Here is a 27,119-nt window from a genome sequence, read left to right on the forward strand (position 1 = left end):
ACACGTATCACAATAAATTTATGCTTTTTCACCGATAAACACATACCCACAGGATACTGTTTATGGCTTTTCATACATTTAACTGTTTAGCACGTTAGTTCACATAATATTGGCTCGGTTTCAGCATTGCTAAACACAGGTTGACGTTGCCTCCTCGTCCCTCAAATTTTTTTGTATTTGACATGAAGTGGAAAATGTTTACCATCTCCGCATTAGACTTTCTAGTACATTATTCGGTGTACGCTGTCTGAATGGCACTTGCAAAACGAAGGACGCCATCTGCTGGGGAAATATTTTATGACAAGAAGTGATTTACTGAGCTCATAAGCTTTTCACAAATGTCATGTTTGCGTGCGTGTATTTATGTGCGTGTGCGTGTGGGTGTTTTATACTCTTATAAATACTTGGGTTATACTATTAGATTAGATTAGATTATACTACTATTATAATACTTACTTTATATTTTGAGGTACGGATACAATTTATTCATTGAAATAAAAGTGATGAAATGCATACTATACATACAGTGCAGCATATATACAATGTTTTTTTATTCTAATTTCATTTATGTTTTTATTTGATTAATTGTCTCCATCTTTTATTTACTTGTTCATGCTGAAAATTGGGTAAAATTACAGATTTGCATTTACATTCTGACAGGAAAATTACTGACAACTGTTAAATGTAACAGCTCACGATAACAAGTGAAAGAAGACGAGAAGACACCTTAATACTATTACTACTACTACTACTACTACTAATATCTATTATTACGTCTACGACCATTCTCTGTGCAGTAGGCCTACTGTATAGTACTAATTCTTTCTAAAAATAAAACGTAATTGTGCAAATAATATTTGGAGGAAAATCACAATATCTCCGTCACACAAAAGCTCTTTGTAGTCCGGGAGTCTCAATATGATTCGTAATCCAGGAGTTTCAATATGATTTAAGAGGCGGTTGTAAATTTATCGAGCAAAAAGCTGTTAAATGTTTTAAAAACGAGATGTGTTTCTGATGTTGGAGTAAAATATTGGAATTGTGCAAATTGGAAGATGTGTGAATCACTTTCATTGAAAAAAAAAACACACACACAAAAAACGTGAGTTATTTTTGAAGGTTAATTTGAATAACAATGCATTGCCTATTACTATTTTATTTTTCGTTTTTTTTTTTTAAATAATAATAATTTGCTCACAGTTTAAATTGGTAGCAAGAAAAAAAATGACCAGGTTTAAATAAGCTTGAGCTTTAGGCTATGCCATTCTGTCACTAATATTTACTGTGGATTGATATATTGTGTATATTGTGGAATGTACTGTATGATGACAGAATAAACAATGTAAACAATAAAACAAACTATATTATTATAAATCTCAACTATTGGGAAAGACGTCGGCGTATACGTCTGACGTCAGCAACGAGGGCACGAGGTGTGTCTTTATACAGACGCGAATCATTCGTCTGTCGTCAACGGTCACTCGAAAATGGTTGTAAACATAATCGTAATCAATTGCGTTTCGCTTCACCAATAAAGTTTAGATATAAGTTTCTCATTTCCAGAAAGATGGCAACGGAGGAGCATGAACAAGTGGTGAGTTTATTTTTATTTAATTAAGAAGGTCATTAGTTTGATGAGCTTTTTGTTGTAAATATTATATAAATCTAGCCTACTGTGGCATACTTGTGATGTACTTTTATTGACAAGATGGGAACACTTTTTAGTTTATATTAGTAAACTTAAGTATAATTGTATGAATTGTATTGTGCAAGTGTAGAGGCATTAAACGTTAAGTATTTTTTCCACGATAATTAAGTCTCCTACTAGTGCAAACGAGATATATACATGTACAGACCAGTTATTGCTGTCTAACAAGTTGTGTAGGCCTGTGCAAAAATAAACTACACTTAACTCATGACCTCTGCTTGTTTTACGACAATGTAAATATTTATCCATGTAAATAAGCAACCGCCATCTCACAATAAAATTCTGGAGCGACGATGGAGGAAAGTGCAACAACAACGACTCCATTTACCAATGTATGTATTCATCTAATCGTCAGTATTCAGTCATATCAATCCCTGCATGTGTAACCCACAGTCTGGCACTCAAATTGCAGGCCAATTGGCTTCTTGCAAAGTGGCAGCTCGATGGCTGTGTCCCAAGCAGTGGAAGCTTACAAACAGAACAAAGAGAGGGGGAGAGTTGTGCGCAGCCCATCCCCAGAGCCTCAATTCCCTCCAAGTGTAAGATGTACAGTATTCTTTGTCTGTCACAAATCATACATAAACATAAAAAAATATAATGAATGAACGAAAAAATATGTGTTTTATTTCAACATTTGCATTGCAGATGCAAAGTGAAGCTCGGAAGCAAAGAGTGAGTTTACCTTTTCAAAGCAAATTCAAATTGTGCAATGTTGTGTGTTCATTCAAAAAGTTGAGCCACCTATTTCCTTGTGGGCAGATGAACTACATATTCTTGAAGCAATGTGTAGAAAGCCGCCCAGTCATTCCAATTCCGCAGGAGTGGTTGGACTCCATTGACGGTCAAATCCCTCCTCAACTTAAAGATAACCCTCTGAAAAACAAACTCCTGGACCAGCTCCTCACGGAAGTCAGTGACAACTTCCACGATGTTATCATCAAACACACAGGTATTGACAATTACCAGTGGGTGGGTGTGTGTGTGTTGTCCAAAAACACTACAACTCACGTGCATTCGTTTAAGTGGACACATTCCTGAAGGATCCAGAATGTGAAGAACCTCCTCCAGAAAAACAGACGTCTCTTCCACTTGAGTGAGTGTTTTATGGCCACATATATGATGTGTTCTCGTTGAAAATAAGCCGTCAATGGAGTTTGTTTGTCACCTTTGTAACATGACTTTTTTTTTTTTTTGGAGTATTCTTGAATATTCTCAAACACGACGCGAGACCTTTGTCACAAACCGAAAGATAATGAAGACAAATTTGCACATTCTACATCCCATAATGCAAACTGTTTTGGAAATTGGACACACAACCTTTTCTTCAATGGCCTTAGTGGACCTTACGGGTTATAGGTATGTAAACGGCCTGAATGCAGAGAACGTCAAATAAGCAAGTACCCTGTTGAACAAACGTTGCTGTTGTTCATTCAGGGCTTTGGGACCTGTTGATGGCAAAGTGTTGAATAAAGACCTAGCTGTAGAATGTGAGACAGCTGAGGAGAACATCATGAATACCTGGTTTCCTAAAGTCATCAATCTATTGACAAGTCCAAAAACACTGGGGTCAGTTCAAGAAAATGTCATGGATGCCTTCTTTGACTGCGCATGCACCCTCATATCCAATCAGGTGGAGTTCTGCCACCATACCTCGTCCAACATTCTTTGTCTTTTTACAGTTTTTCATTGGCTTCAGTTTTCCACAGATTGGTGTTTGACAAATTTGTATCCTATTTGTCCTTTCCAAATTCCCAGCTGAAAGCTCTGCTTCAGAGGAGTGTGGAAGGGTTCGTCTTCCCATTTCATCCTGACAATTACCACTTCTTACCCATCTTTCATATGTCCCTGACATTTAATGATGAAAAGATGGGAATCTACCCCACCTTACAGGAACTTGAAGCAGATGTTTTTGAAATTCTTAATGGCATCACAAACACACTGCAGGTGAGCTCACATATATGCCGAATGCCCCCCCATGTCAATCTGCATATTGAAATGTATTTAAAGATTGTTTTTTCATCCACAGAAAGTGCAGACGGTTCAGTCGTGGCTGGCAGAATCCACTTCTGAATTTGTGGATGCCAAAGCCCCTGATCACACGCTTGCATGGGCTCATTTCACAGTCACAACAACTGTGCGGCAGAATCTAGAAGAACCTGACCGATACTTTCAGAATTATGGTGTTGGAAATATTATCTCAAATCATTTCATCATCCACTGAATCATATTATAGCTTGCTTTCTAACATACATTTATTTTGTAGTTGACAACTATGACTGGTTGGTCAATGGCATTGCTCAGACACGAGTTGAGACATTTGTGGAAGAAACTCACTCATTTGCTGAATATATTCAGGTGAAAATTCACGACTTCAAAGTGTAGGGGGCCAGTGCTTCCTATTGACTGTCATGTGTGATCTGATTGTGCTTTCCAGCAAGTGGAAGAGTTTCGTGACTTGTCAAGGAAGCTTGGCAACCTCCCAACTAAGGTTCACTTTCCAATGGTACAATTGTATTGTGAGGATCTGAACCAGGGACTGTCTCAAAAAGCAAAAACATGTGCTGAAATACTTATCAGCAACATGAAAGCTAAACACACTGATCAAAATTTACAGTGAGTATCATTTTTATTGAAATGTGTCCCTTCATGGAGAATAAGGCTCTTTTACTTCATGGAAGTGTTTCGTTTCTGTTGAAAGAATCATCTCAGATTTTGAAACCATCCGAGAAACTGCTTTGAATGTACCAGAGACTACAGATGAAATGGCAAAGATGATTGAATATATTGAAATAACCAAGTCAAAGGGCATTGCACTTCTTCACGAAAGGATAAAGGTGCAATTTACAGATGTACTTATTTCATGCATTTTCACTTGTGTAATTGTTTTTGCAAGCGCCATGATTAATTAATTTTGATCTTCTAATGCTTTTGCTCTCGTTATCTGGCAGAAAGCCTACAGCAGACTGAGCTACCTTCTAGATGTCCACATATTTGAACCAGAAGATCTTGAACTCAATTCAACTGTTTTCATGTGGCCATTGAAAATCCTAGAGGTGTTTGAACTCAGCGATGAGGTAATGCTCCTGTCTAATCCAATGTGGGTGTTAAAAGATAGTTTTCTTTTCAAGTATGATCATGGAATGGATATATGCGTTTTTAGGTTTTCCAGGAGGCAAAGAGGAAAGGGGAGAAGGAGATGCTCGCTAAAAGAGAAAGGGTCACGGTTCATCTGGCCAAGCTTCAACGAAGGGTTGACGAGTTCCCTCACTGCTCTGAGCTTGATATGATGCAACAGGTACAGTGATCAAAGAGAAAGAAAGTCTTGATGTGCTTCATACTTAGTCCGTAAATAATGGTGCCCATACAGAGGTGTGTTAAAACAGGCAAAAAAAAGAAAAACACTTTGACAACCACTGATTAAAATACAACAAACCTGGTTAAGAAATCAACCACCTTTGTAATGAATTCTTAAAATTATAAAGAAACTTTATGGTCACCATGTACAATGAGGCAAATCCCATTTTAAGCATGCAGAATGTATTTTAAGTCCATATTTATATGTTGTATACAGTGTTTGAGAAATTGAGATACATTGGTTTTCAATTTATAGTCAGCAGACTGAGCAGCAGCACTGAAAGTACATGGAGTTTTGAAAGACTTGTTGCAGCAGTCTTTATAATCCTACCTAAATGTAAAAAGTCACACAACTATTTTGTGTGCTTGAAATTTAAACCCTTTTTTTCCTTCTTTTGGACAGTATATGGCCGATATCAGAACAGTTCAGAACCTTCTCCAGGAGGCTGAGGAGTCGATTGAAGACATCCACAAAGATGAAACCTTTCATGAATGGGACCAGTCATTTTACCCTGAAGTTGAGATCATCAGACAGAATATTGATCCATATCAAAAATTGTTTTCGTTTATACTTAGATGGCAGCGTGCAGAGAGCAGGTTTGAATTCAGTACTATGCATTTTGTGACGTCATTACTGCACTTCCATTAAAGCTTTCTAATATCTTCTCTGCGAATAGTTGGATGGATGGTTCGTTCCTGGAACTCGATGGGGAAGGAATGGAAGTGAAAGTGGATGAGTTCTTCAGGGAGATCTTCAAGACGCTAAAGTATTTTCAGCAGAAAAAGAGCAAGAGTGAACAGGCTACTAAGAAGATATCTTCTGGAACAACCAGACGACGTCGTGGGGAAGAAGAAGCCAAAGTGGAGAGTCCTACAATTGTCTTGTGCTCCACTGTATTAGAGCAGGTCAAAGAGTTCAAGGTAGGCAACGTCAACGCTGAAAGTGATGCAGCGATTAATATCTCGTGGTAATTTTTTTGTTAACTCTAAACCGTTGTGTTTTTGTTAATAGGAACATACTCCTTTACTGACAGTCCTGTGTAATCCAGGCATTAGAGATCGTCACTGGGAGCAGATGTCAGAGATTGTTGGGTATGACCTCACTCCTGATGCTGGTACAACACTACGCAAAGTTCTAAAACAAAACTTGCATCCTTACCTGGAAGAGTTTGAATCAATCAGTGCTGCTGCAAGTAAAGTAAGTGTTCCTGCAGTTTTACATTTCAGATGAAAAAGTCATCGATTAATGTATATCGTCTTACTTGCCTGTTGCAGGAGTTTTCTATGGAGAAAGCCATGAAAAACATGGTTACTGTTTGGGATGGTGTTTCTCTCCAGCATCAACCATACAGAGACACTGGTGTGTCCATCTTGACTGCTTTGGATGAAATTCAGGCTATGCTTGATGACCAGATTGTGAAAACTCAGACAATGAGGAACTCACCATTTATAAAGCCCCTTGAAAACGAGATAAGGGTTAGTTTCCGGTTTCCGTTAGCATGATGACTAAACAATGGTTTATTTGATTCACCGCATTATTGTGAATTTATTTTACCAAAGATATTGATCTCTGTTTGGTGATTAGGTTTGGGAAGAGCGTCTTCTTCGTATCCAGGAAACCATTGATGAGTGGCTGAAGGTGCAAGCACAGTGGCTTTACCTTGAGCCCATATTCTGTTCTGCTGACATCATGCAGCAGATTCCAGAAGAAGGTCGACTCTTCCAAATTGTTGACAAAAACTGGAAGGAGGTCATGAGGCACTGTGTCAAGGATTCAAAGGTAGATGTCTACATATGCCATCAGCTGTGTGCCATCAATAGCGGGCTATGGATGACAATGATTATGAAATGGTCTTCTACCAGCTTCTAGAGGCAACCTCAATGCCTGGACTACTAGAAAAACTAATAGAGTCCAACGCCCACCTAGACACCATCATGAAAGGACTGAATGACTATCTGGAGAAAAAGCGTCTGTTTTTCCCAAGGTGAACAAAACATTATGTTCTATCAATTTGACAGTTTTTTTTAATCCCAAATATCAATGCCCAGTGTTAATCATTATTGTAATACTACTTGTCACCCAGGTTCTTCTTCTTGTCCAATGATGAAATGCTGGAAATTCTTTCTGAGACCAAGGATCCACTGCGTGTACAGCCCCATCTGAGGAAGTGTTTTGAGGGTATTGCCAAGCTAGACTTCCTACCAAATCTTGATATTCAGGTAGGAATTCACACAGCACACTTGCTGCTTGACAGCAGAATCCTTGATTGAAAGAATTCCTCGGATGCTGACTGTTTTTCTTTTTAACTCAGGCTATGTACAGCAGTGAAGGGGAGCGTGTTGCCCTAATCCAACTCATATCCACAGCTGAGGCGCAAGGAGCAGTGGAGAAGTGGCTGGTACAAGTGGAAGACTTGATGATTCGCAGTGTCAGAGATGTAGTGGATCGTTCCAGAACGGTGAGACAATGTCACTGAAAAAAATAATATGATTGATCTTTTTAATACAGGGAACTCCATTCTATACGGGAATATTTGATCCACAAAATTAGAAATCCAACACTATGGTTTTTGGCTTCTATTTTTCATAAGTAGAACTTAATGTAAGAAGATCGCAATTATTGTCTAACTATGCTGTGGAATTGTGAAAAAATAACCTCCTGAATAATGTACATTGAAAGTCCACATAGGATGTAACAGAAGAGGTGTGGAGTGTTCTTTGTTCTTCTGATTGTCAATTTTACCACCTTCACCATCTATAAGGGTGAACATTTTAGAGTGTGTTTTAAATTATTCATCTTTACTGATAAGATATGTCTTTCTGACTCAGATTTAAAAAACTATCTGTGTTAATACCTAATTTGTCAGGTGGATGCATTATTCCAGAAATGAAAGATGTTGTGCTCCAAATCTGAGTGAATTCCTGAGTGTTTTGCTTCCCGGCTGTATTTGTAATTTTGAAACCTTTGACTTCAGATTGGGGTAGAAACTGTTCGTATCAAGTGGAATGGTTGTTTTCACAGGCCTATGCTGAAACCCCACGAAACCAGTGGGTGAAGGAGTGGCCTGGGCAGGTGGTGATATGTACCTCACAAATGTTCTGGACCTTGGAGGTGCATGAAGCCATCAGGGGAGGGACCGAAGTAAGGTTTAGTTATCTTCTGTATTCACAATAAAGAACATTGAAGATGAATAAACACACTGTTTAAAATGAAAAATGTTCTTTTTAAGAGTACATGTACCACAACTGTCTTTCAATAGCTCTTTTCACCTGATGTGACATGAGATTCTATTTAAAAAGTAAAGTCCAATAAATATGATGACCGTGTCTTTTGATGGTCTCAACAGGGTGTGAAAAACTACTACCAGCAACTCCAGAAACAGCTGACCGATATTGTGGGGCTGGTGAGAGGGAAACTCCCCAAGCAAACACGGATTACTTTGGGAGCACTGGTGACAATAGATGTCCACGCCAGGGATGTGGTTATGGAGCTAATTGAGCATGGTACCTCATGGCACAAAGGATTTTGTTAATTTTGCTGATTTTGTTATTTTTTTACCAAATACTCTGTAAAAACAAGATAAAATAAGTGTATTTAATTGTTTTTTACAGGTGTTGCAAGTGAAAATGATTTTCGATGGCTAGCACAGCTTCGTTACTACTGGAGTACCAACAATGTTCGAGTTCGCATCATAAACTGTGATGTTAAGTATGCCTACGAGTACCTGGGGAACTCTTTTCGTCTGGTTATCACCCCACTGACTGACAGATGCTACAGAACTCTGGTATGATATGAGTCATTTTTTAAAATGAATGATTCTATTTCATTCTGAAATTACTTTTATGCCTTTACAGATTGGGGCATTCTACCTCCATTTAGGTGGGGCACCTGAGGGTCCAGCTGGAACTGGAAAGACAGAAACCACCAAGGATCTAGCCAAAGCTTTGGCTGTGCAGTGTGTGGTCTTCAACTGTTCCGATGGACTGGATTATCTTGCTATGGGCAAAGTAACATTAGACTCCCCCCCAAAAAAGATTATTTATCCGATTATGATTTTTGCTTCAAACAAAACTCAGTGTTTTTGTGCATTTTCTCAGTTTTTCAAAGGTTTGGCTTCATCTGGAGCGTGGGCTTGCTTTGACGAATTCAACCGTATTGAGCTTGAGGTCTTGTCTGTAGTAGCCCAGCAAGTCCTCTGCATCCAAAGGGCTATTGAGATGGACTTGGAGTACTTTGACTTTGAAGGAACCATGCTTAAACTCAACCCTAACTGTTTTGTGTCCATCACAATGAATCCTGGTTACGCAGGACGATCTGAACTCCCTGACAACCTAAAGGTCTTCTCACTTAATCAGTTACCATCCATGGGCTATTTTATTGCAAATTGTGCAACAAAAAATGCTTCTTTGGCATTAATAGCACTTGATTCTGAAATTAATCAACATGATATGATCACAACTTTTATGTTCCTCAGGTGTTGTTTCGAACAGTGACCATGATGGTCCCCAACTATGCTCTGATAGCAGAGATCTCTCTCTATTCATATGGATTCCTCAATGCCAAGCCTCTTTCTGTCAAAATTGCAATGACTTACAGGCTGTGTTCAGAGCAGCTCTCCTCCCAGTTCCATTACGATTATGGCATGAGGGCTGTCAAAGCTGTACTTGTGGCTGCAGGAAACCTCAAGCTAAAGTATCCCGATGAGAATGAGGACATACTGGTATTTGTGCTACGCTTGATAGAACCAATATTTTTCTCCCCAAATCTTCTTTTGTTCTGTTTATTGATGGAGATTTTCTTCGTTAACGTCTAGCTTCTGAGGTCTATAAAAGATGTTAACGAGCCCAAGTTTCTTTCGCATGATATCCCACTGTTCAATGGAATCACCAGTGATTTGTTCCCTGGCATTTCCCTTCCTGAGGCTGACTATGAGGTAAGATGGATCAATGTCTTATTTATCTATTGTCTCAAATATCCATTTACGCCTGCAGATTTATGCTAAGTGGAACAGTCTAGATCAGGCGTGTGGGCAAACTACAGCCCGGGCACCACATGCGGCCCGTGAAACCTTTTAATCCGGCCCGCCGAACTTGAAAAAAATTAAATGAATAAACCTTGTTCATGTTTTATTTTCTGAATACTGTGGTTTTTCAAAGACATATGTATTATTGTAATGTTTTTGTTAATTTTCATTTAAAATTAAATGTATTTTTTTTCTTTGATGAGGTAAGGTTACCAAAACACTCCATCCATCTGCTCCTGGTCCGGCCCCTCTGTCAAATGTTCGAACCCATTGTGGCCCGCCAATCAAAAAGTTTGCCCACCCCTTGTCTAGATAGTATGTGTTGTATATTTCATGCAATCATGTCTTTGGCAGCTATTTTTGGAAGCTGCTCTGGAGTGCTGCGAAAAGCACAATGCACAGTCAACACAGATCTTCATAGAAAAGATGATCCAGTCATATGAGATGATGATAGTTCGGCATGGGTATGCTATTTTTAGAATTCCTAGTTGTTTCATTTATATGTTTTGTTTATTATTTTGGATTAGAAATGATTGTATTCCCACTACTTGGATCAATGTTGCATTACATTAGGGTACAACCTTTATGCTTAAGGTTCATGCTGGTGGGAGAATCATTTTCTGGGAAGACCAAAGTTCTCCATGTTCTTGCTGACACGCTCATTCTGATGAATGAAAAAGGCTACGGAGAGGAGGAAAAGGTCATCTTCAGGACACTGAACCCTAAGGCGATCACCATGGGACAGCTCTTTGGACAGTTTGATCTTGTTTCTCACGAGGTGAGACCTTAGACTTATGTTATTAAAGTTCATATCGCCTTAGAGATCTCTTATTGCCTTCTTTTTTCCCCTTTGCTTTAGTGGACAGATGGTATCGTGGCCAACACGTTTCGAGAGTATGCATCGGCTGAAACGCCAGACCGTAAATGGGTAGTGTTTGACGGACCCATAGATACGTTGTGGATTGAAAGTATGAACACTGTGCTGGATGACAACAAAAAGGTATACACAGTATTTGTAATAAACACGATATATATATTCAGGTGATTTTGACCGTGATTTGTTACTAACACCTCGATTGTTGCATATCACAGCTGTGCCTGATGAGTGGAGAAATTATCCAGATGTCCAATCAGATGAGTCTAATTTTTGAAGCGATGGATCTTTCACAGGCCTCTGTAAGTTTGGACTGACTCAATAACTTGCAAATATGTTTCAAATAATGTTACTACAACTTAAAACCATCCATTGGGCATTATCACCCAATTACAAGTCTGATGTCATCGTGGCAAATCTTTCCCATGGTAGCCTGCCACAGTCAGTCGATGTGGTATGATCTACATGGAACCTTCTCAATTGGGCTGGGAGCCTTTAATGATCTCCTGGATGAACACACTTCCTGAGGTTTTGAAAAATCCTATCCATAACAATCTGCTACTAGAACTCTTTCACTGGTTGCTGCCACCTGCCCTCAGGCTGGTGCGTAAACACTGCAGAGTAAGTATTATCAAACTCTGAAGTTATCAAGATGCAAAACCCCAAAGGCCAAAGAGTTTTCACCATCTCAGAATAAACACGGATGCTTTAATCGCATTCATTTCTTTTGGACAGGAAGTCGTGCCCACAACCAACTGGAACAATACTATGTCCTTATGTAGACTGTTTGAGATGTTGCTATTGGAACCACTAGAGACAGAGACGAATGATAAAACAATTCGAACCTGGATCATGGTACCAATATTTATAATTTTTCACGGTATTATTCATAAACTTTTGCAAAAATGCTCTGAATGGCATATTTCCTGTTCATATTTTATATTTCATTTGGCTTTTGTGCAGTACTTATTTGATTTCGTTTTGCAGGCAGCCTTTTCCTTCTCCATGGTGTGGTCTGTGGGGGGGAGTTGTGATTCAAAAAGCAGGGAGAATTTTAGTGAGTTCATGAGGGATACTGTGGCTGGAAGGACAGCGGGTCATCCAGTTCCTGAAATTGTGAACAAATGGGAGTGCCCAGTAGATGAGAAAGGCCTAGTGTATGACTATTTCTATGAGGTACCACTGATTATATCAGCCAGAAACTTTGGTCTTCTAAATCACTCCTTAAAAATCACTCCTGTGCAGTCTAATCTAATATCTTGTTCAGTTTAAAGGAAAGGGCAAATGGATTCACTGGAATGATGCCATTAAAAGTGTCAGCCTCGGAGATAAAACCACCAAAGTGCAAGACATTATTGTTCCCACCATTGACTCAGTTCGCTACACCTTCCTAATGGACATTTGCATCACCTATGGAATGTATGTTAATATTTTCACAGACATATGAATGGCATGAATTTGATCAGTTGTGTGAACTGTTTCACGATCCTTTTCTCTGCTCAGGCCTATACTTTTGGCTGGCCCTACTGGCACTGGAAAATCAGTGTATGTGATGGAGAAGTTGATGAACGGTCTAGACAAAGACCTCTTTTTACCCCTCTCAATCAATTTTTCAGCCCGCACCACTGCCAACCAAACGCAGGTCAGGGGGACCCACTGATGGCTATAAATCTTTTGCACCCTTTCCTGGTCTCATTCTTTTCTCTTTGTGTTTTCCAGAACATCATCATGGCCAAATTAGATAAGAGACGGAAAGGTGTGTTTGGCCCTCCCATGGGGAAGAAATACCTCATCTTCATAGATGATGTGAATATGCCAGCACTGGAACAGTTTGGAGCTCAGCCACCCGTGGAACTTCTTCGACAGTTTATGGATCACAAGAAGTGGTATGAGCCATTGCCACCTCAGCACCAAACAAAGAAAGAGATTGGATGGTATGAGGGTAAAATACATTTCTTGACCAATCCATTATCTTCTGGCAGGTATGACCTGAAGGATACTTCCGGCATCAAATTAGTTGACATCCAGGTCATTACAGCCATGGGTCCTCCCGGTGGCGGCAGGAATGCTGTGACATCTCGCTTCCTGCGCCACTTCAACATTTTTAGCATCAATTCTTTCAGTGACGAGACCATGGTTCGAATCTTCTCCATTATGGTGGCATTCTATCTTAAGAACAATGAATTTTCGCCAGAATATTTTACTATCGGCAGCCAAACAGTGACAGCTACCATGGAAGTGAGTGCTCCTGATAGGACCAATACATTTACGTTCCTATTGACAAACATTTATCTTTCCAATACTTGAGTTTTCCAAAATGTTTTTTCAAAGGTCTACAAGCAAGCCATGGAGAACTTGCTTCCGACACCAGCCAAGTCTCACTACACTTTTAACTTGCGCGACTTCTCGCGTGTTATACAAGGGTGCCTGCTTGTGAAGAACAAATCTCTGGAGAACAAACGCACTATGATTCGTCTGTTTGTCCACGAGGTCTTCCGCGTCTTTTATGACCGTTTGGTGGATGACAAAGATCGAGCATGGTTCTATCAGCTGATGACCAAGATACTCAAAGACCACTTCAATGAAACCTTTAACGTGGTGTTTGATCACCTGAAACAAGGCACTAAAGTACGTTGGCTTCCATTTTTTTTTTTCGTTTAGTTTTTTGCTGTACTCATTGTGGATTTAGATCTTGGTGGCACAGCCTTGTCAATATTTACGATACATGAGATAAAAAAATTGATTTTTCTTAAAATTCCGATGATAAAACATCAGGTTGAATGTCATTTTTGGTGTGTTCTTATTTGGTTAGTTGGTCGAGCAAGACATGCAGACTCTACTGTTTGGCGACTACATGAACCCCGACGTCGAGGCTGATGAGCGCTTGTATGCCGAGGTGCCCTCTGTCGAAAGCTTTGCTGAGGTGGTGGAATCATGTCTTGTTGAATACAACCAGATGAACAAGAGTCGCATGTATCTCGTCATCTTTCGGTAAATTAAAATTGCAGTACACGGTCAATTAAGACCATTCTGCATTTAATTTCAAACTTTGTCATTGATGCATGCACAGCTAAATAGCATAAACATGGCAATCACAATGAATATGGAAGAAATTGTGTCTGATGTAGCTATGTCCTGGAGCACCTGTCCCGTATAAGCCGTGTGTTGAAGCAGCCAGGAGGACATGCTCTCCTAGTAGGAGTGGGAGGCAGTGGGCGCCAGTCCATCACTCGTTTGGCTACGTTCATCGCCCAGATGAGTCTTTTCCAGCCTGAGATCTCAAAGAGCTATGGAATGGTAGAGTGGAGAGATGACCTCAAGGTCAGCATTGCATTTGTCATCAGCATACATCATGTGGTATGTCATTTGGTCTCTGAACGTGATGCAACACATTTTAACATTACATTACAGAAGCTGCTCAAGGATGCAGGGGTGAAGGGCCAAAGAATAGTTTTTTTGCTCACTGATGCTCAGATCAAAGATGAGGCTTTTCTTGAAGATGTAAACAGTGTCCTGAACACTGGAGAAGTGCCTAATATGTTTGCTATGGATGAGAAACAGGATATCATTGAGGTAGGACATTTAAATCATTATTGCATTTCTTTGCATGGTGTTCTTGATTCTTTTGTAACCTCCTCGAGGTGTCTGCGCAGCACGCTTGGAGACAATTTGGTTGACTGACCACTACTGGGACGGTTCACCACTGTTGCTAATTTTCTCGAGTAGACTGTGGTTTGCTGTAGTTTCAAAGCCTTTGAAATGACTTTGCAACGTTTTTGAGACTATAGGCAGATGGAAATGACAATGCAAACGTAATAGGAAGGTGTTTGTATTAAAGATGATGAACTGAAAAGCTAACATTCTAAGTGTGCCTCATGGTCAGAAAAATACAGTACTGTTTGTGATTTCGATAGTCAACAAATCTGGCAAGAATCAGACCTGGCAGTGGTGGTCAATGAAATTTAACTCAGAGTTAGTTAGTTACAAGGGGAGGGGCTCTTACTTCTTTACATGGGGCCAAATATGATTAGATTGAGACTACAGATGATCTTTATGCATTTCATATTTACATGGGATGTGTTTGTGGATAATTTAAATGTTTGTATGATCTAAAACATGTAATATATAACTGTATAAGCACGCACAAAGTAATATGAAAGTGGGCAAACACTTTTTGACGGCAGTGTATGTAATCATGTCTGTTGGTAGCCAGCGACTCCGTAATTATGCCTCTTATACTGTTGACCATCACAAGTATGAATGTCAAAATCTGTTTTCACACTGCACTCCACATAAACTCATTCTCTTCCCATTTCCAGACAGTACGTCCTATTGCTCAAGCGAAGAATAAGAGTGTAGAGTTGAGCTCTTTAACTCTGTTCAACTACTTTGTGGCACGCTGCAAGCAAAACCTGCACATCGTTGTGGCCTTTAGTCCCATTGGCGAAGCCTTTCGTAATCGCCTGCGCCAGTTTCCATCTCTTATTAACTGTTGCACCATTAACTGGTTTCAGGTATGAAATATGAATTACAAATATACATATATATATATATATATATATATATATATGTATATATATATATATATATATATATATATATATATATATATGTATATATATATATATATATATATATATATATATATATATATGTATATATATATATATATATATATATATATATATATATATATAAATAGGCTCCTGCACCCCCCGCGACCCTAGTGAGGGGGCGTCACGGTGGCCGACTGGTTAGCACGATAGCCTCACAGTGAGAGACAGCATCGGGCGTGGGTTCGATCCCGGATCCGGCCATCCTGTGTGGAGTTTGCTTGTTCTCCCAGTGCTTGCTTGGGTTTCCTCCGGGTACTCCGGTTTCCTCCCACATTCCAAAAACATGCATGGCAGGCCGATTGAACACTCTAAATTGCCCCGAGGTATGAATGTGAGAGCAGATGGTTGTTCGTCTCTGTGTGCCCTGCGATTGGCTGGCAACCAGTTCAGGGTGTCCCCCGCCTACTGCCCGAAAATAGTTGGGATAGGCTCCAGCACCCCCCGCAACCCTAGTGAGGAGAAGCGGTACAGATGATGGATGTATATATGTATATATATGTATATGTACATACAAGCACACACCACACACCACACACACACACACCCTCACATACTATAATACGACAACACACACTAATAAGTCACTACTTTTAACATTTCTTTCCACCTTGAAAAGCATCAGCTCCGAGCTAGTAAGACCCATGCTAATGCAAGTTGAGGTTATTTTTCCTCCAGATGGTATCCAGGTAGCTTGAAATAAATGGAAATGCACAAACAATTTAAGCATAAAATCTACATCATTTGAATACCAAGACTGTGTACTTTCCATACATGCTAAATACTTCTAGGTTACTATAAGTCATAGGTGAAGTATCCAGATTTCGATCATTGATTTTCTCTAAAACATACATTTGTAAACTTGCTTAGGATGGGTCATCTAAATACTATTAACGCCATCAATTTTACTCAGATTTATGCATGCATCATCCTCAAATGTGTGTGTGTATGTGTGTGTTTTCTCCGGATTGGATATACAGAGTTTAATGCTTGTGTTAAAAGCTTGCAAACAGTTTTATCTGCATCCTGACAGCCTTGGCCAGAGGAGGCTCTTGAGCGAGTAGCCAACTCTTTTTTGCAGCCGCTGGAGATGAAAGATAATGAGAGGAAGGAGGTAGTACCCATCTGCAAAACATTTCACACCTCTGCCAGTCAACTTTCAGTGAGGTGTGACTCTAAACAGAACTACGAAACTAAGAGTACATATATTGGCTTCTGTTTACACTTTTGTTTTCTTTGCAGATTCCTTGCTGAGCTAGGTCGTCATAATTATGTTACACCCACATCTTATTTGGAGCTCATGGCAGCTTTCAGTCAGCTCCTCACGAAGAAAAGAGATGCTGTCATGAAGGCAAAGAGGAGATACACCAATGGCCTGGAAAAACTAGCCTTTGCTGAATCTCAGGTATGTGATATGTTGTAAATTGATGAGATTCTTTTTCTCCTAAATATGTAATGGTTTCAAAGTTGTTATTTTTTAAATGGAAAAATTATGATTTTTTTTTTCTCCAAAACTGAGTTGTGACATTGCAATTCAGTGAGACGTGTTAAATAATACATTGTCTGAGATAGACAGATTTTTGTTTATTAGTTTTATGCCCGAAGGCATGAGAAGGCACTTGCAAGACTCATTTTATATACATACAAAATGTTCAAATGTCGTTCTCTATGTTACGCCCCCTTTAACACTATGTCCCTTAAGGTTGGTGAGATGAAACTGGAGCTGGTTGAGTTACAGCCCAAACTGGAATTGGCACAGATAGAAAATGAAAAAATGATGAAGGTAGCGACATTGAGCAGCAACAAATCAAAATTGCATGTTATAACCTGCAAAAATCTACTAAAATATGCAACGTGCACTGTGATGACCCATAGGTGATCGCAGTGGAGTCTGTGGAAGTGGAAGCAACTAGTAAACTTGTGAGTATTGAAGAGGAGGCTACAGCTATTCAAGCTGCTGAGGCTCAAGCTCTGAAGGATGAGTGTGATAGTGAATTGGCAGAGGCCATCCCTGCCCTAGAGGAAGCAACTTCAGCTTTGAACACCTTAAAGGTGACAACAGTCCTAACTAACCAACTTAGCCTTCCACGTGACCTTTTTGTTGATATTCAGTTACCTTCTTGATTGCAGCCTGCTGACATCACCGTTGTAAAGTCGATGAAAAATCCTCCCGATGGAGTAAAGCTGGTGATGTCGGCCGTGTGTGTAATGAAAGGATTGGCTCCAGATAAGGTGGCAGATCCTGCTGGGTCCGGGAAAAAGGTTTACCCTTTTAAATTATCACTAATAAAAAAAAGAACAGAAAAAACAGCATTTGCATGGCACAAGCAACATTGGTATGAAACCATTGCATTGGTTTTACCATGGAATGTTCTTCATTTTCTAGATTTTGGACTACTGGGGTCCAAGTAAGAAGCTATTAGGTGACATGAACTTTTTAAGGGATCTGAAGGAATACGACAAAGACAATATTCCCGTGAGCATTTCCGCTGTAAATTGTGATTCTAAAAACATTAGGAAGAAAACTTCATTTTTTTTTCTCTGCTCTCTCTTTATGACAGGAGGAATCTATGCAAAAAATCCGGGCTACCTACATGACTAATCCTGACTTCAGTCCTGCTAAGGTGGCAAAAGCCTCCTCAGCAGCAGAGGGCCTTTGCAAATGGATCAAAGCGATGGAGTCCTATGACAGGGTGGTGAAGGTGTGCCTTTGCTTCTTTTGCGCTTAAAAATGAAATGCAGTTGTGTGTTCAGCTATACTCACCTCTGTGCTTTTAGATCGTGGCTCCCAAAAAGGCCAAACAAGCAGAGGCTCAGGCGACTCTCGCTGCTGCCATGGCCACACTATCAGAGAAGAGAGCCCAACTAAAGGAGGTCATGGACCGTTTAGCTGACTTGCAAAGAATATCTCAGGAGAAGACAGAGGAGAAGGCCAAGCTGGAAGCCCAAAGGGATTTATGCCAACAGAAGTTGGAGAGAGCTGAGAAACTCATCGGCGGTCTGGGTGGGGAGAAAACAAGGTGATGAATGACTCAACATTTGTTTTCATGAGAACAATTACAACAATGGCAGTGTGCCACGAAGTCACCATGTTTTTCCTCAGATGGTCCAAGGCTGCTGAAGATCTGCAGAACACATATGACAACCTTACCGGGGATGTCCTTATCTCTGCTGGTGTCATGGCCTACCTCGGCGCTTTCACTGCGAGCTTCAGACAGGACTGCACCAGTCAATGGATCAAATTGTGTCAAGTAATTCCTCTAATTCCTTCATTGATGCAAAAAGTCTTTCACTTTCATTTCTGACACATGTTCTATGCTGTCTTTGTCGTTTTATTTCTGTAGTCTAAACGCATTCCATCATCAGATGACTTCTCTCTCAGTAAGACACTGGGAGATCCCATTAAGATTAGGGCGTGGAATATCGCCGGCCTTCCCACTGACTCTTTCTCGATTGACAATGGTGTCATTACCAGTAATTCACGGCGATGGTAAGAAGCAGATTATGCTCATGTGACGGCTGCTACCTTGATTCAATTACAAAGCCAGTCAGGAGGAAGAGTATAAATATCCTTTTGCTGCCATAGTGGTGTAGTGAAATATTTAATCATCCAGACTCAGGCCTGTCCTTATGTATCCCTGCTCTTTCAGGCCTCTGATGATTGACCCTCAGGGTCAGGCCAACAAGTGGGTGAAGAATTCGGAGAAAGACAACAAATTGAACATTATCAAATTAACGGATGATGACTACATGAGAACTTTGGAAAACTGTATTCAATTTGGAAGCCCCTTGCTGCTCGAAAATGTAGGAGAAGAGTTGGACCCCTCACTGGAACCTCTTCTCCTCAAACAAACCTTCAAACAAGGTGCCAACATTTTGGCACAGCGGCAAAAAGGGCACCTGAGATTGAAAACAATGTCAAAACTATTAATTGCTCTCATGCTTGTTTCACGTAGGTGGTGTGGAATGTATAAAACTGGGGGAGAGTGTGATTGAGTACTCCCCCGAATTCCGCTTCTACATCACCACAAAGCTGAGGAACCCTCATTATCTACCAGAATTGGCCACCAAAGTGTCTCTGCTCAATTTCATGATCACCCCAGAGGGCTTAGAGGACCAGCTGCTTGGGATTGTGGTTGCCAAGGAAAGGTACTACATGTTTTACTGAGCCTGCACTCAAATTGGTGGGTCTTTGAGTCAAGCTTTCTTCTTCTTGGTCTGCTTTGCAGGCCAGAGCTTGAAGAGGAGAGAAATGCGCTAATTTTACAGTCTGCTGCAAATAACCGCCAACTAAAGGAAACTGAGGACAAGATCCTTGAGACTCTTTCATCCTCAGAGGGAAATATTTTGGAGGATGAGAGTGCCATTCAGGTCCTCGACTCTGCAAAGATCATGTCCAATGAGATTACAAAGAAACAAAAGGCATGTGCCTTTCTCGACGTGAGCGATCTGTGTTGCTGATATGACGCATTTCTTCTTTGACTGCAATGTCTCAATGAATTCTCCAGATTGCAGAAGAGACTGAGATCATGATAGCCGAGTCTCGAGAGTGTTACAGATCTATCGCCAAGCACTCGTCTGTCCTGTTCTTCACCATTGCTGACCTGACCAACATAGACCCCATGTACCAGTATTCTCTCAGCTGGTTTGTCAACCTCTATATAAACTCTATCCAAGACAGGTGAGCCATGTACACAGTGATTCTCTCTAATGAGTATGTATCGTTCTGGTCTCATTGATGTTACTGTGCGTTCTTAAACATTGTGTTTGTTAGTAAATCGTTTTGAAGTAATTTATGGTTTGAAGATCCAAGTTGTAGGTTTTCAGTTGACTACATGACATCAAGCAACTGGAGTGTGCTGTCCTCTCCTTGTTTTTGTGTAGTAAAAAGTCCAAGATCCTGGAAAAGAGGGTCATGTACCTGGTCGATTACTTCACTTATAACTTGTTCTGCAATGTCTGTCGCTCGCTGTTTGAGAAGGATAAACTTCTCTTCTCTTTCATCCTCTGCTGCAATCTGCTTCTGTGAGTGTCACAAACCATTTTGGGATGAGAACTGACTTGTTTGGATCATTCTTAGGCCTGGTGTAAATAAAAGAAATACTGCCTTTCCCTTCAGGGAAAAAAATGAGATTGAGTACTCTGACTTGATCTTCTTGATGACGGGAGGCGTGGGCCTGCAGAACACCCTTGCTAATCCTGATCCTAGCTGGCTCCAAGATAAGAGCTGGGATGAGATTTGTAGAGCCAACGAGCTTCCTGGCTTAAAAGGAGTGAAGTGAGAAAATTACTTCACGTTTATTTCATTGTTCGGAACTCTTTTGGTTGAATATTACTCAACCTTTTTAAAATGTTGCACCTGAATTGTATTTACTCCACAGAGACACTTTCATTGCAAGCCCGGAACTTTTCAAGCCTGTTTTTGACAGCAAAGATCCGAGCAATGTTCCTTTGCCCTCACCCTGGGAGGATAAACTCAATGAACTGCAGAAGATGATCGTTGTCCGCTGTCTCAGGCCAGACAAGATTGTGCCAGCTGTGAACAAATATGTAATAACTAAGCTGGGGAAGAATTTCGTTCAGCCGCCTCCCTTTGACCTAAGCAAGAGTTACATGGACTCTAACGCCACCATCCCGCTGGTTTTTGTGCTTTCTCCTGGTGCTGATCCCATGGCTAGTAGGTTTTGCAGTTTATTTCTTAAACCTCATGTATGTTGTAACACTGACACTCCAATATTCATGACACATTACTGCTCTACAGGCTTACTGAAGTTTGCAGGTGACAAGGACATGGGTGGGAACAATTTCCAGTCCATTTCTCTGGGGCAGGGCCAAGGACCAATTGCTTCCAAAATGATATCTACAGCCATGCAGAATGGGACATGGGTGTGTTTGCAGAATTGTCATCTGGCTGTGTCCTGGATGTCTACCCTGGAGAAAATCTGTGAGGACTTTAGTCCTGCAACATGCCACGAAGACTTCCGACTTTGGCTCACAAGCTACCCTTCGCCCAAGGTAAAGTGGAACGTTATGTATGGCCACCTGTACAGCAATTTGGTTTTATTGGGTTCGGGCCCTGAAGCTGCCTCTGCTCTGAAAACAGTTTCCAGTGACCCTTCTGCAGAATGGAGTCAAAATGACAAACGAGCCTCCAACAGGACTGCGACTAAACATATTGCAGTCGTACATGTCAGATCCTGTTTGTGAGGAAAACTTCTTCAATAATTGCATGAATAAAGAACTGGTGAGTTAGGGGTGCGGATTAAATGGTTTGGCCACATTTTAGTACATCCAAGTTTATTTCTTACAACAATTTAACTGTATCGGGTTTTAGGTCTGGGAAAAGCTCCTATATGGCCTGTGCTTCTTCCACGCGCTTGTTCAGGAGAGAAGGAAGTTTGGCCCACTTGGCTGGAATATTCCATATGGCTTCAACGAGACTGACCTCCACATAAGTATCAGACAGCTCCAGGTAATCATTCCCCAGCGCAATATTTCTCTCGTCTCATCTTAAGGCATGTCCTGTGTCTTTCTCTGTAGTTGTTTATCAATCAATATGATGATGTGCCCTTCGAGGCCATAACTTACCTGACCGGAGAGTGCAACTATGGCGGCCGCGTAACTGACAACTGGGATCGGCGCCTCTTGAACACCATGTTGGCTGACTTTTACAACAGGGATGTTGTGGATAAACCTTCTTATCCTTTCTCACCGAGCGGTGACTATGTTGCCCCTCCCAAATCTTCTTACGATGACTACCTGCGATTTATCAAGGTCCAGCTTTACATCATACTGCTTGTCGTCATGAGTTGGTTTGCGAGACTTTCAGCAGCGTAAAAATACCTTTTGCGCATCCCAGGAGCTTCCAGTCAGCCAGCACCCAGAAATATTTGGGATGCATGAAAATGTGGACATTTCAAAGGACCTGCAGCAGACCAAGCTGTTGTTTGATTCGTTGCTTCTCACCCAGGGAGGAGGCTCTAAGGGAGGAGGCAGCTCTGGGGGTGACAATGCGCTATTTGACATAGCCAGTGGCATCCTCACTAAGGTAGGCTGGAATAAATTTTTTTCATTAGTCCATCTTCTAGAGTGGTAATGGCATTCCATTATTGACTGTTAACTATTATATTAAGGGAGTGGGTGTTTATTTGGATTGATTATGTATATATAAGCCTTTCGTAATCCATCTCTTATTAACTGTTGCACCATTAACTGGTTTCTGCTATGAAATATGACTTATTTATATATATATATATATATATATATATATATATATATATATATATATATATATATATTTAGGACTGTCAAAATTAAAGCATTAACTCTGGTGATTAATCCAAAAATTACTCTGTTAAATAATTTCACTCAGTTAACTCAGTTTGATTTCAAAAATAATTAGCATACTTTGCAAATATTGCACCATATTAGCTGTACATCTTTAGCACGCCTCAGAACAAAACATTGTGTTCAAGTTACCACTGGGCCTTGCAAACCAACTCTGCTGGAGTGTGGCGCTTGTGGGAAGTTGTGGGAAATGTTTAAAAAAAAAATGGCTGTCAAGATGTCTCCATTTAGATTGGATTCAAGAAACAAAGAAAGCTTTTAGAACAGTCTTTGAATTAAATATACTTCATATTTGGTGATTTTGCATCAATTCCAAGATATTATTCAAGTAAATCTGTTACAAGCTTCGCAAAAAATTGTAGTTGAAAAATGTGATTAATCATGGAATTTTTTGTGATTAATTAGTTAAAAATATCACTTGATAGCACAAATATATATATATATATATATATATATATATATAGAGAGAGAGAGATATAGAAATATAAAATATTGCAAATGTATTTGCATGTATGTCGTCAGTTTTAGAAGTAACAATAGCATTTATTCAATCTCATCAGCTTCCAAATAATTTTGACATTGAAGTATCCCTCACAAAGTACCCGGTGCTCTACGAGGAGAGTATGAACACTGTGCTTGTCCAAGAAATGGAGCGCTACAACACGTAGGGGCACACTCTTTGAATCAAATTTATGTCATGTAAACTACCTGATCTCACCAGGTTTTCCTTCTCAGGCTTCTCACTACCATCCGTGTGAGTCTTCAGAACCTGCAAAAGGCCCTCAAGGGTTTAGTGGTTATGGATGCAGAGCTGGAGGGAATTGCAAATAGTTTGGCAGTGGGCAAGGTTCCAGAGCAATGGGCCAAACGCTCGTACCCGAGCCTCAAGCCCCTGGGCAGCTACATTAATGACTTTCTGGCAAGGCTCAAGTTTTTGCAGGTGAGTCACAATTGTCTCAACATGAGGATGTCCTGCCCACTTCGGTTTACACCTGAATTCAATGTGTCCTTAGGACTGGTTCGACTCTGGTAAGCCCAGTGTGTTCTGGCTGTCGGGATTCTTCTTCACTCAGGCCTTCCTTACGGGAGCAACGCAGAACTACGCCAGGAAATACAATGTTCCAATTGACTTGCTGGGTTTTGACTTTGAGGTCAACACACTTTTTTTTCAGCACAATCCAACTGTCAGTTGTTATCTTAAATGCACATAACAAACTTGTTTGAGCCATTCCGCGTGTGATTGAGATTTGATCCTTTGAGCCATTCCGCGTGTGATTGAGATTTGATCCTTCAGGTTCTATCAGTTGATCAGTCAGACTCGCCTCCAGAAGATGGTGTCTACATTAATGGATTGTTTCTCGATGGCGCTCGTTGGGACAAAGAAAGGTAGAGTGGTGCACAGAAGGGTGTTTTATAATAATGATCATTATTTAAAGTGGAGGACAACCACTCGAAAAGTAGCCTAATACATCTAACTGTGTTGTTTCTATCTTCAGCGGAGTTTTAATGGAGCAACATCCCAAAATCCTGTTTGACACAGTCCCTATTATCTGGATAAAACCGAGTAAGTATGCATTCCGATACGCGTAGTACACTGACAGCCACTTGTGTTGTTCTGACTCCATGATCTCAACTTCAAACCCCCCACACCACGCTTTCTCTTCAATTGTTACTTTGTCTCCAGGTTGTCATAATTTCTTTGCTTCTCTATCTCCTCCATGCAGCAAAAAACATCCCGGATGAATCTGACAGTCGCTACCTTTCTCCTCTCTACAAGACAAGCGAGAGGAGGGGCACCCTGTCTACAACAGGACATTCCACCAATTTTGTCATTCCAATGTTGTTGCCCACCGCCAAGCGCTCTCAACACTGGATCAAGCGTGGTGTGGCACTACTCTGTCAGCTTGATGACTGAGAGTGTCACAGGCCAATTTGGATTATTTGTTTCAATCATGTGAAAAGGACAAGATACATTATTTGCATGCACAACTAATTTGTCTTTGGTTTTGTATTTGGGTTGATTAGCAACATATACTTTTTACACAAACAGTGTAGCAACACATGCAGACCGACTTACAGTACTCATGGGCATATATTCTTTATCATCTGCGAGAAATGACTGAAAATGTATTGCGACTTGCTGTGACCGTCATTTTCATAAATTTATGTCTATATTATACTTCTTCATGGTGTGTGCACTAGATGGATAGATAGAACAATTATGGTGATCAAAATGTTGAATTCTTTACATTCTATTTAACTTTTTACTGTGTTTTTATAGACATACAATAATGTAGATGGATATTTTTCATTTTCCAAAAATGTTATATTTTTCATTTTTATTTTTTGGGGGGGCTGGGTTAATGCCTGAAACACCTTCAAGCATAGACAAAGTATTTATTTCTGGAATTGTGATGTTTGGTTTAAATTGCAACGGATTTGAGCAACGTCCTCAGCGATAGATCAAAATTAGATGCAATCTGCATGGTAGGCGCCACAATCTGTTATTTATAGTTGAGAGCTATAAACAGCTGTAGTGTGTGACTCCAAGGGTGTCCAACTACACTGCTGTTAGAGCCCCCAGGAGGAGCACAGCCATTCAAAAGAAGGTAAACATGACAAAATAAACATCTACAGAACCTGGGTATTTCTGCCATGGAAAATTAATGTTGCCAGTTTAAGAAGTATATATTTTGTGTGTGTGTCCACATTTCACTCTGGCTCTGTCAGGATCGCGGGGTCGGCGAGGAGGGGCAGGACCCAAGAAGCGGGGAAAAGGGTAACTTAAAGGGAATTTATTAAATGAATCAAACAAGGACAAACAACGTGGCAGGGTGCAAAGTAACAAAGGAGGACAGAACGTGACTTAACCTAAACGTGACGGGGAACAAAGACAGCGACAAACTAACATGAACGCGACGAGCAATCGGGACAAGCGCATATGGGGGGTGTGTAGGGAGCCAGAGCGAGAACGAGATCGGGGAGCGGCCGTGACAGTCCTGGAATGGAGCAATGTTCCGACGCTGAGTTGTCGGCACGGGGTGTTTAAATAGACGGTTGATTAGGGGAGCAAATGGGAGTCAGGTGTGAAGGCTAATGGGGAACCGGTGTGTGGCTGGTGGGGAACGAGCGCTGAAGGAAACGCCCCACTCAGCTGACCAAAACAAAACAACAACAAGGACATCGCATGGACGGTGACAAAATAATAACAAAAACCTGACATGACCGACACGGGTCATGACGGTAACCCCCCCGAAGGGACGGATCCCAGACGTCCCAAAAACAAACAAAAAGAAAAAAGTGTCCAAAAACGAGGGTGGGCGGAAGGCGGGACCATGATCCGCAATCGAAAGACTGGTCAGGCGGGCGTCCGGGAGGCCAGACCAGCGAGTCCAGCTGTAGCCATTCAGGCGGCCGGCCGGGGTGTGTTAGGATATGTCACCAATTTTGTGTATTCATAATCATGTTTTGTACACTATTTGTATCACTAATAATTGTATACACAGACACTCATTTATAGCTTTAGCGCACATGAGCACAGCTTGAACACGCACACACACACATTCGGAGTCAAGTTTCTAAATCTTTGAGCTGAAGTTTTAAACTGACCAATGTGATTGGTTGTTTACTGCCTGCCTGCTAGAATTCTAGAAGACAGCCCCCTCTTTGGCTCTTTAAGTCTGGAGGGTGATAGGGTCGCTGTCCGGCCGAGGCCGGAAGCGAAGAGTGAACTCCACAAACGCTGACCACAAGAAGAGTTTCAGACCAGGTATTTATTGGGGCCGACAGAGAACAATCAATCCATATCCTCACTAGGATATGGACTAGTGACAAACATAGATTTAGGAGTATATATACAATTACAAGCGTCGCGAGCGACGAGAACAGAAAACGCTGGTGGACCGGGTCGCACCGGGAACCAAAAACGAGATTTAACTTAAAGCGCTTGCATAGCAAGGATAAACTACAAAACGATAATGGTCTTACCACAGAAGGGAAAGATGAATCCAAATAACGAAAACGAGAACCAAGGGCGAGCCGAAAAGTAGCTGAATCAAGAAACACTATGAACGAGAAAATCAAGACATGGAACAACATGGAGCAAACGTGAGCATAAACTATGAGCGTGAGCATTGCGGGATAATTATCCGACGCCGAGTGATCCTCGGCGACGGCTTATGTAGTCACGGTAATCAGCA

At 40.8% G+C, this 27,119-nt stretch overlaps 1 protein-coding gene across 1 annotated transcript; it reads left to right on the forward strand.

Annotated features, from left to right (window-relative positions):
* Positions 1-1,488: 1,488 nt before the first annotated feature.
* LOC148340617 (dynein axonemal heavy chain 12-like) lies at positions 1,489-25,407 on the forward strand. The gene is made up of 74 exons (XM_088289902.1): positions 1,489-1,594; positions 1,967-2,040; positions 2,121-2,247; positions 2,354-2,380; positions 2,468-2,657; positions 2,732-2,801; positions 2,906-3,064; positions 3,143-3,338; positions 3,464-3,652; positions 3,735-3,888; positions 3,972-4,063; positions 4,143-4,321; positions 4,407-4,542; positions 4,657-4,782; positions 4,869-5,003; positions 5,466-5,659; positions 5,740-5,983; positions 6,075-6,260; positions 6,338-6,538; positions 6,648-6,842; positions 6,926-7,047; positions 7,147-7,282; positions 7,375-7,521; positions 8,085-8,204; positions 8,410-8,566; positions 8,675-8,847; positions 8,918-9,070; positions 9,161-9,400; positions 9,538-9,783; positions 9,877-9,996; positions 10,441-10,550; positions 10,681-10,864; positions 10,946-11,086; positions 11,179-11,262; positions 11,393-11,581; positions 11,696-11,815; positions 11,948-12,136; positions 12,228-12,379; positions 12,464-12,602; positions 12,680-12,846; positions 12,943-13,198; positions 13,292-13,588; positions 13,773-13,951; positions 14,089-14,281; positions 14,372-14,533; positions 15,280-15,474; positions 16,607-16,740; positions 16,816-16,978; positions 17,276-17,356; positions 17,449-17,625; positions 17,704-17,835; positions 17,960-18,049; positions 18,135-18,275; positions 18,352-18,593; positions 18,677-18,824; positions 18,918-19,063; positions 19,224-19,438; positions 19,530-19,722; positions 19,803-19,995; positions 20,082-20,254; positions 20,458-20,598; positions 20,693-20,851; positions 20,955-21,250; positions 21,335-21,588; positions 21,677-21,817; positions 21,908-22,045; positions 22,114-22,347; positions 22,433-22,621; positions 23,481-23,584; positions 23,656-23,860; positions 23,934-24,071; positions 24,215-24,306; positions 24,417-24,484; positions 24,645-25,407. The coding sequence occupies exons 1-74, from the start codon at positions 1,568-1,570 to the stop codon at positions 24,833-24,835; spliced, it is 11,850 nt and encodes a 3,949-aa protein (XP_088146028.1). The 5' UTR covers positions 1,489-1,567; the 3' UTR covers positions 24,836-25,407.
* The last annotated feature ends 1,712 nt before the right edge of the window (positions 25,408-27,119 follow it).

The sequence above is a fragment of the Idiotropiscis lumnitzeri genome, chromosome 3 (assembly GCF_059441095.1).
Source record: "Idiotropiscis lumnitzeri isolate Australia: NSW breed Sydney's pygmy pipehorse chromosome 3, RoL_Ilum_1.0, whole genome shotgun sequence".
Taxonomy (NCBI): domain Eukaryota; kingdom Metazoa; phylum Chordata; class Actinopteri; order Syngnathiformes; family Syngnathidae; genus Idiotropiscis; species Idiotropiscis lumnitzeri.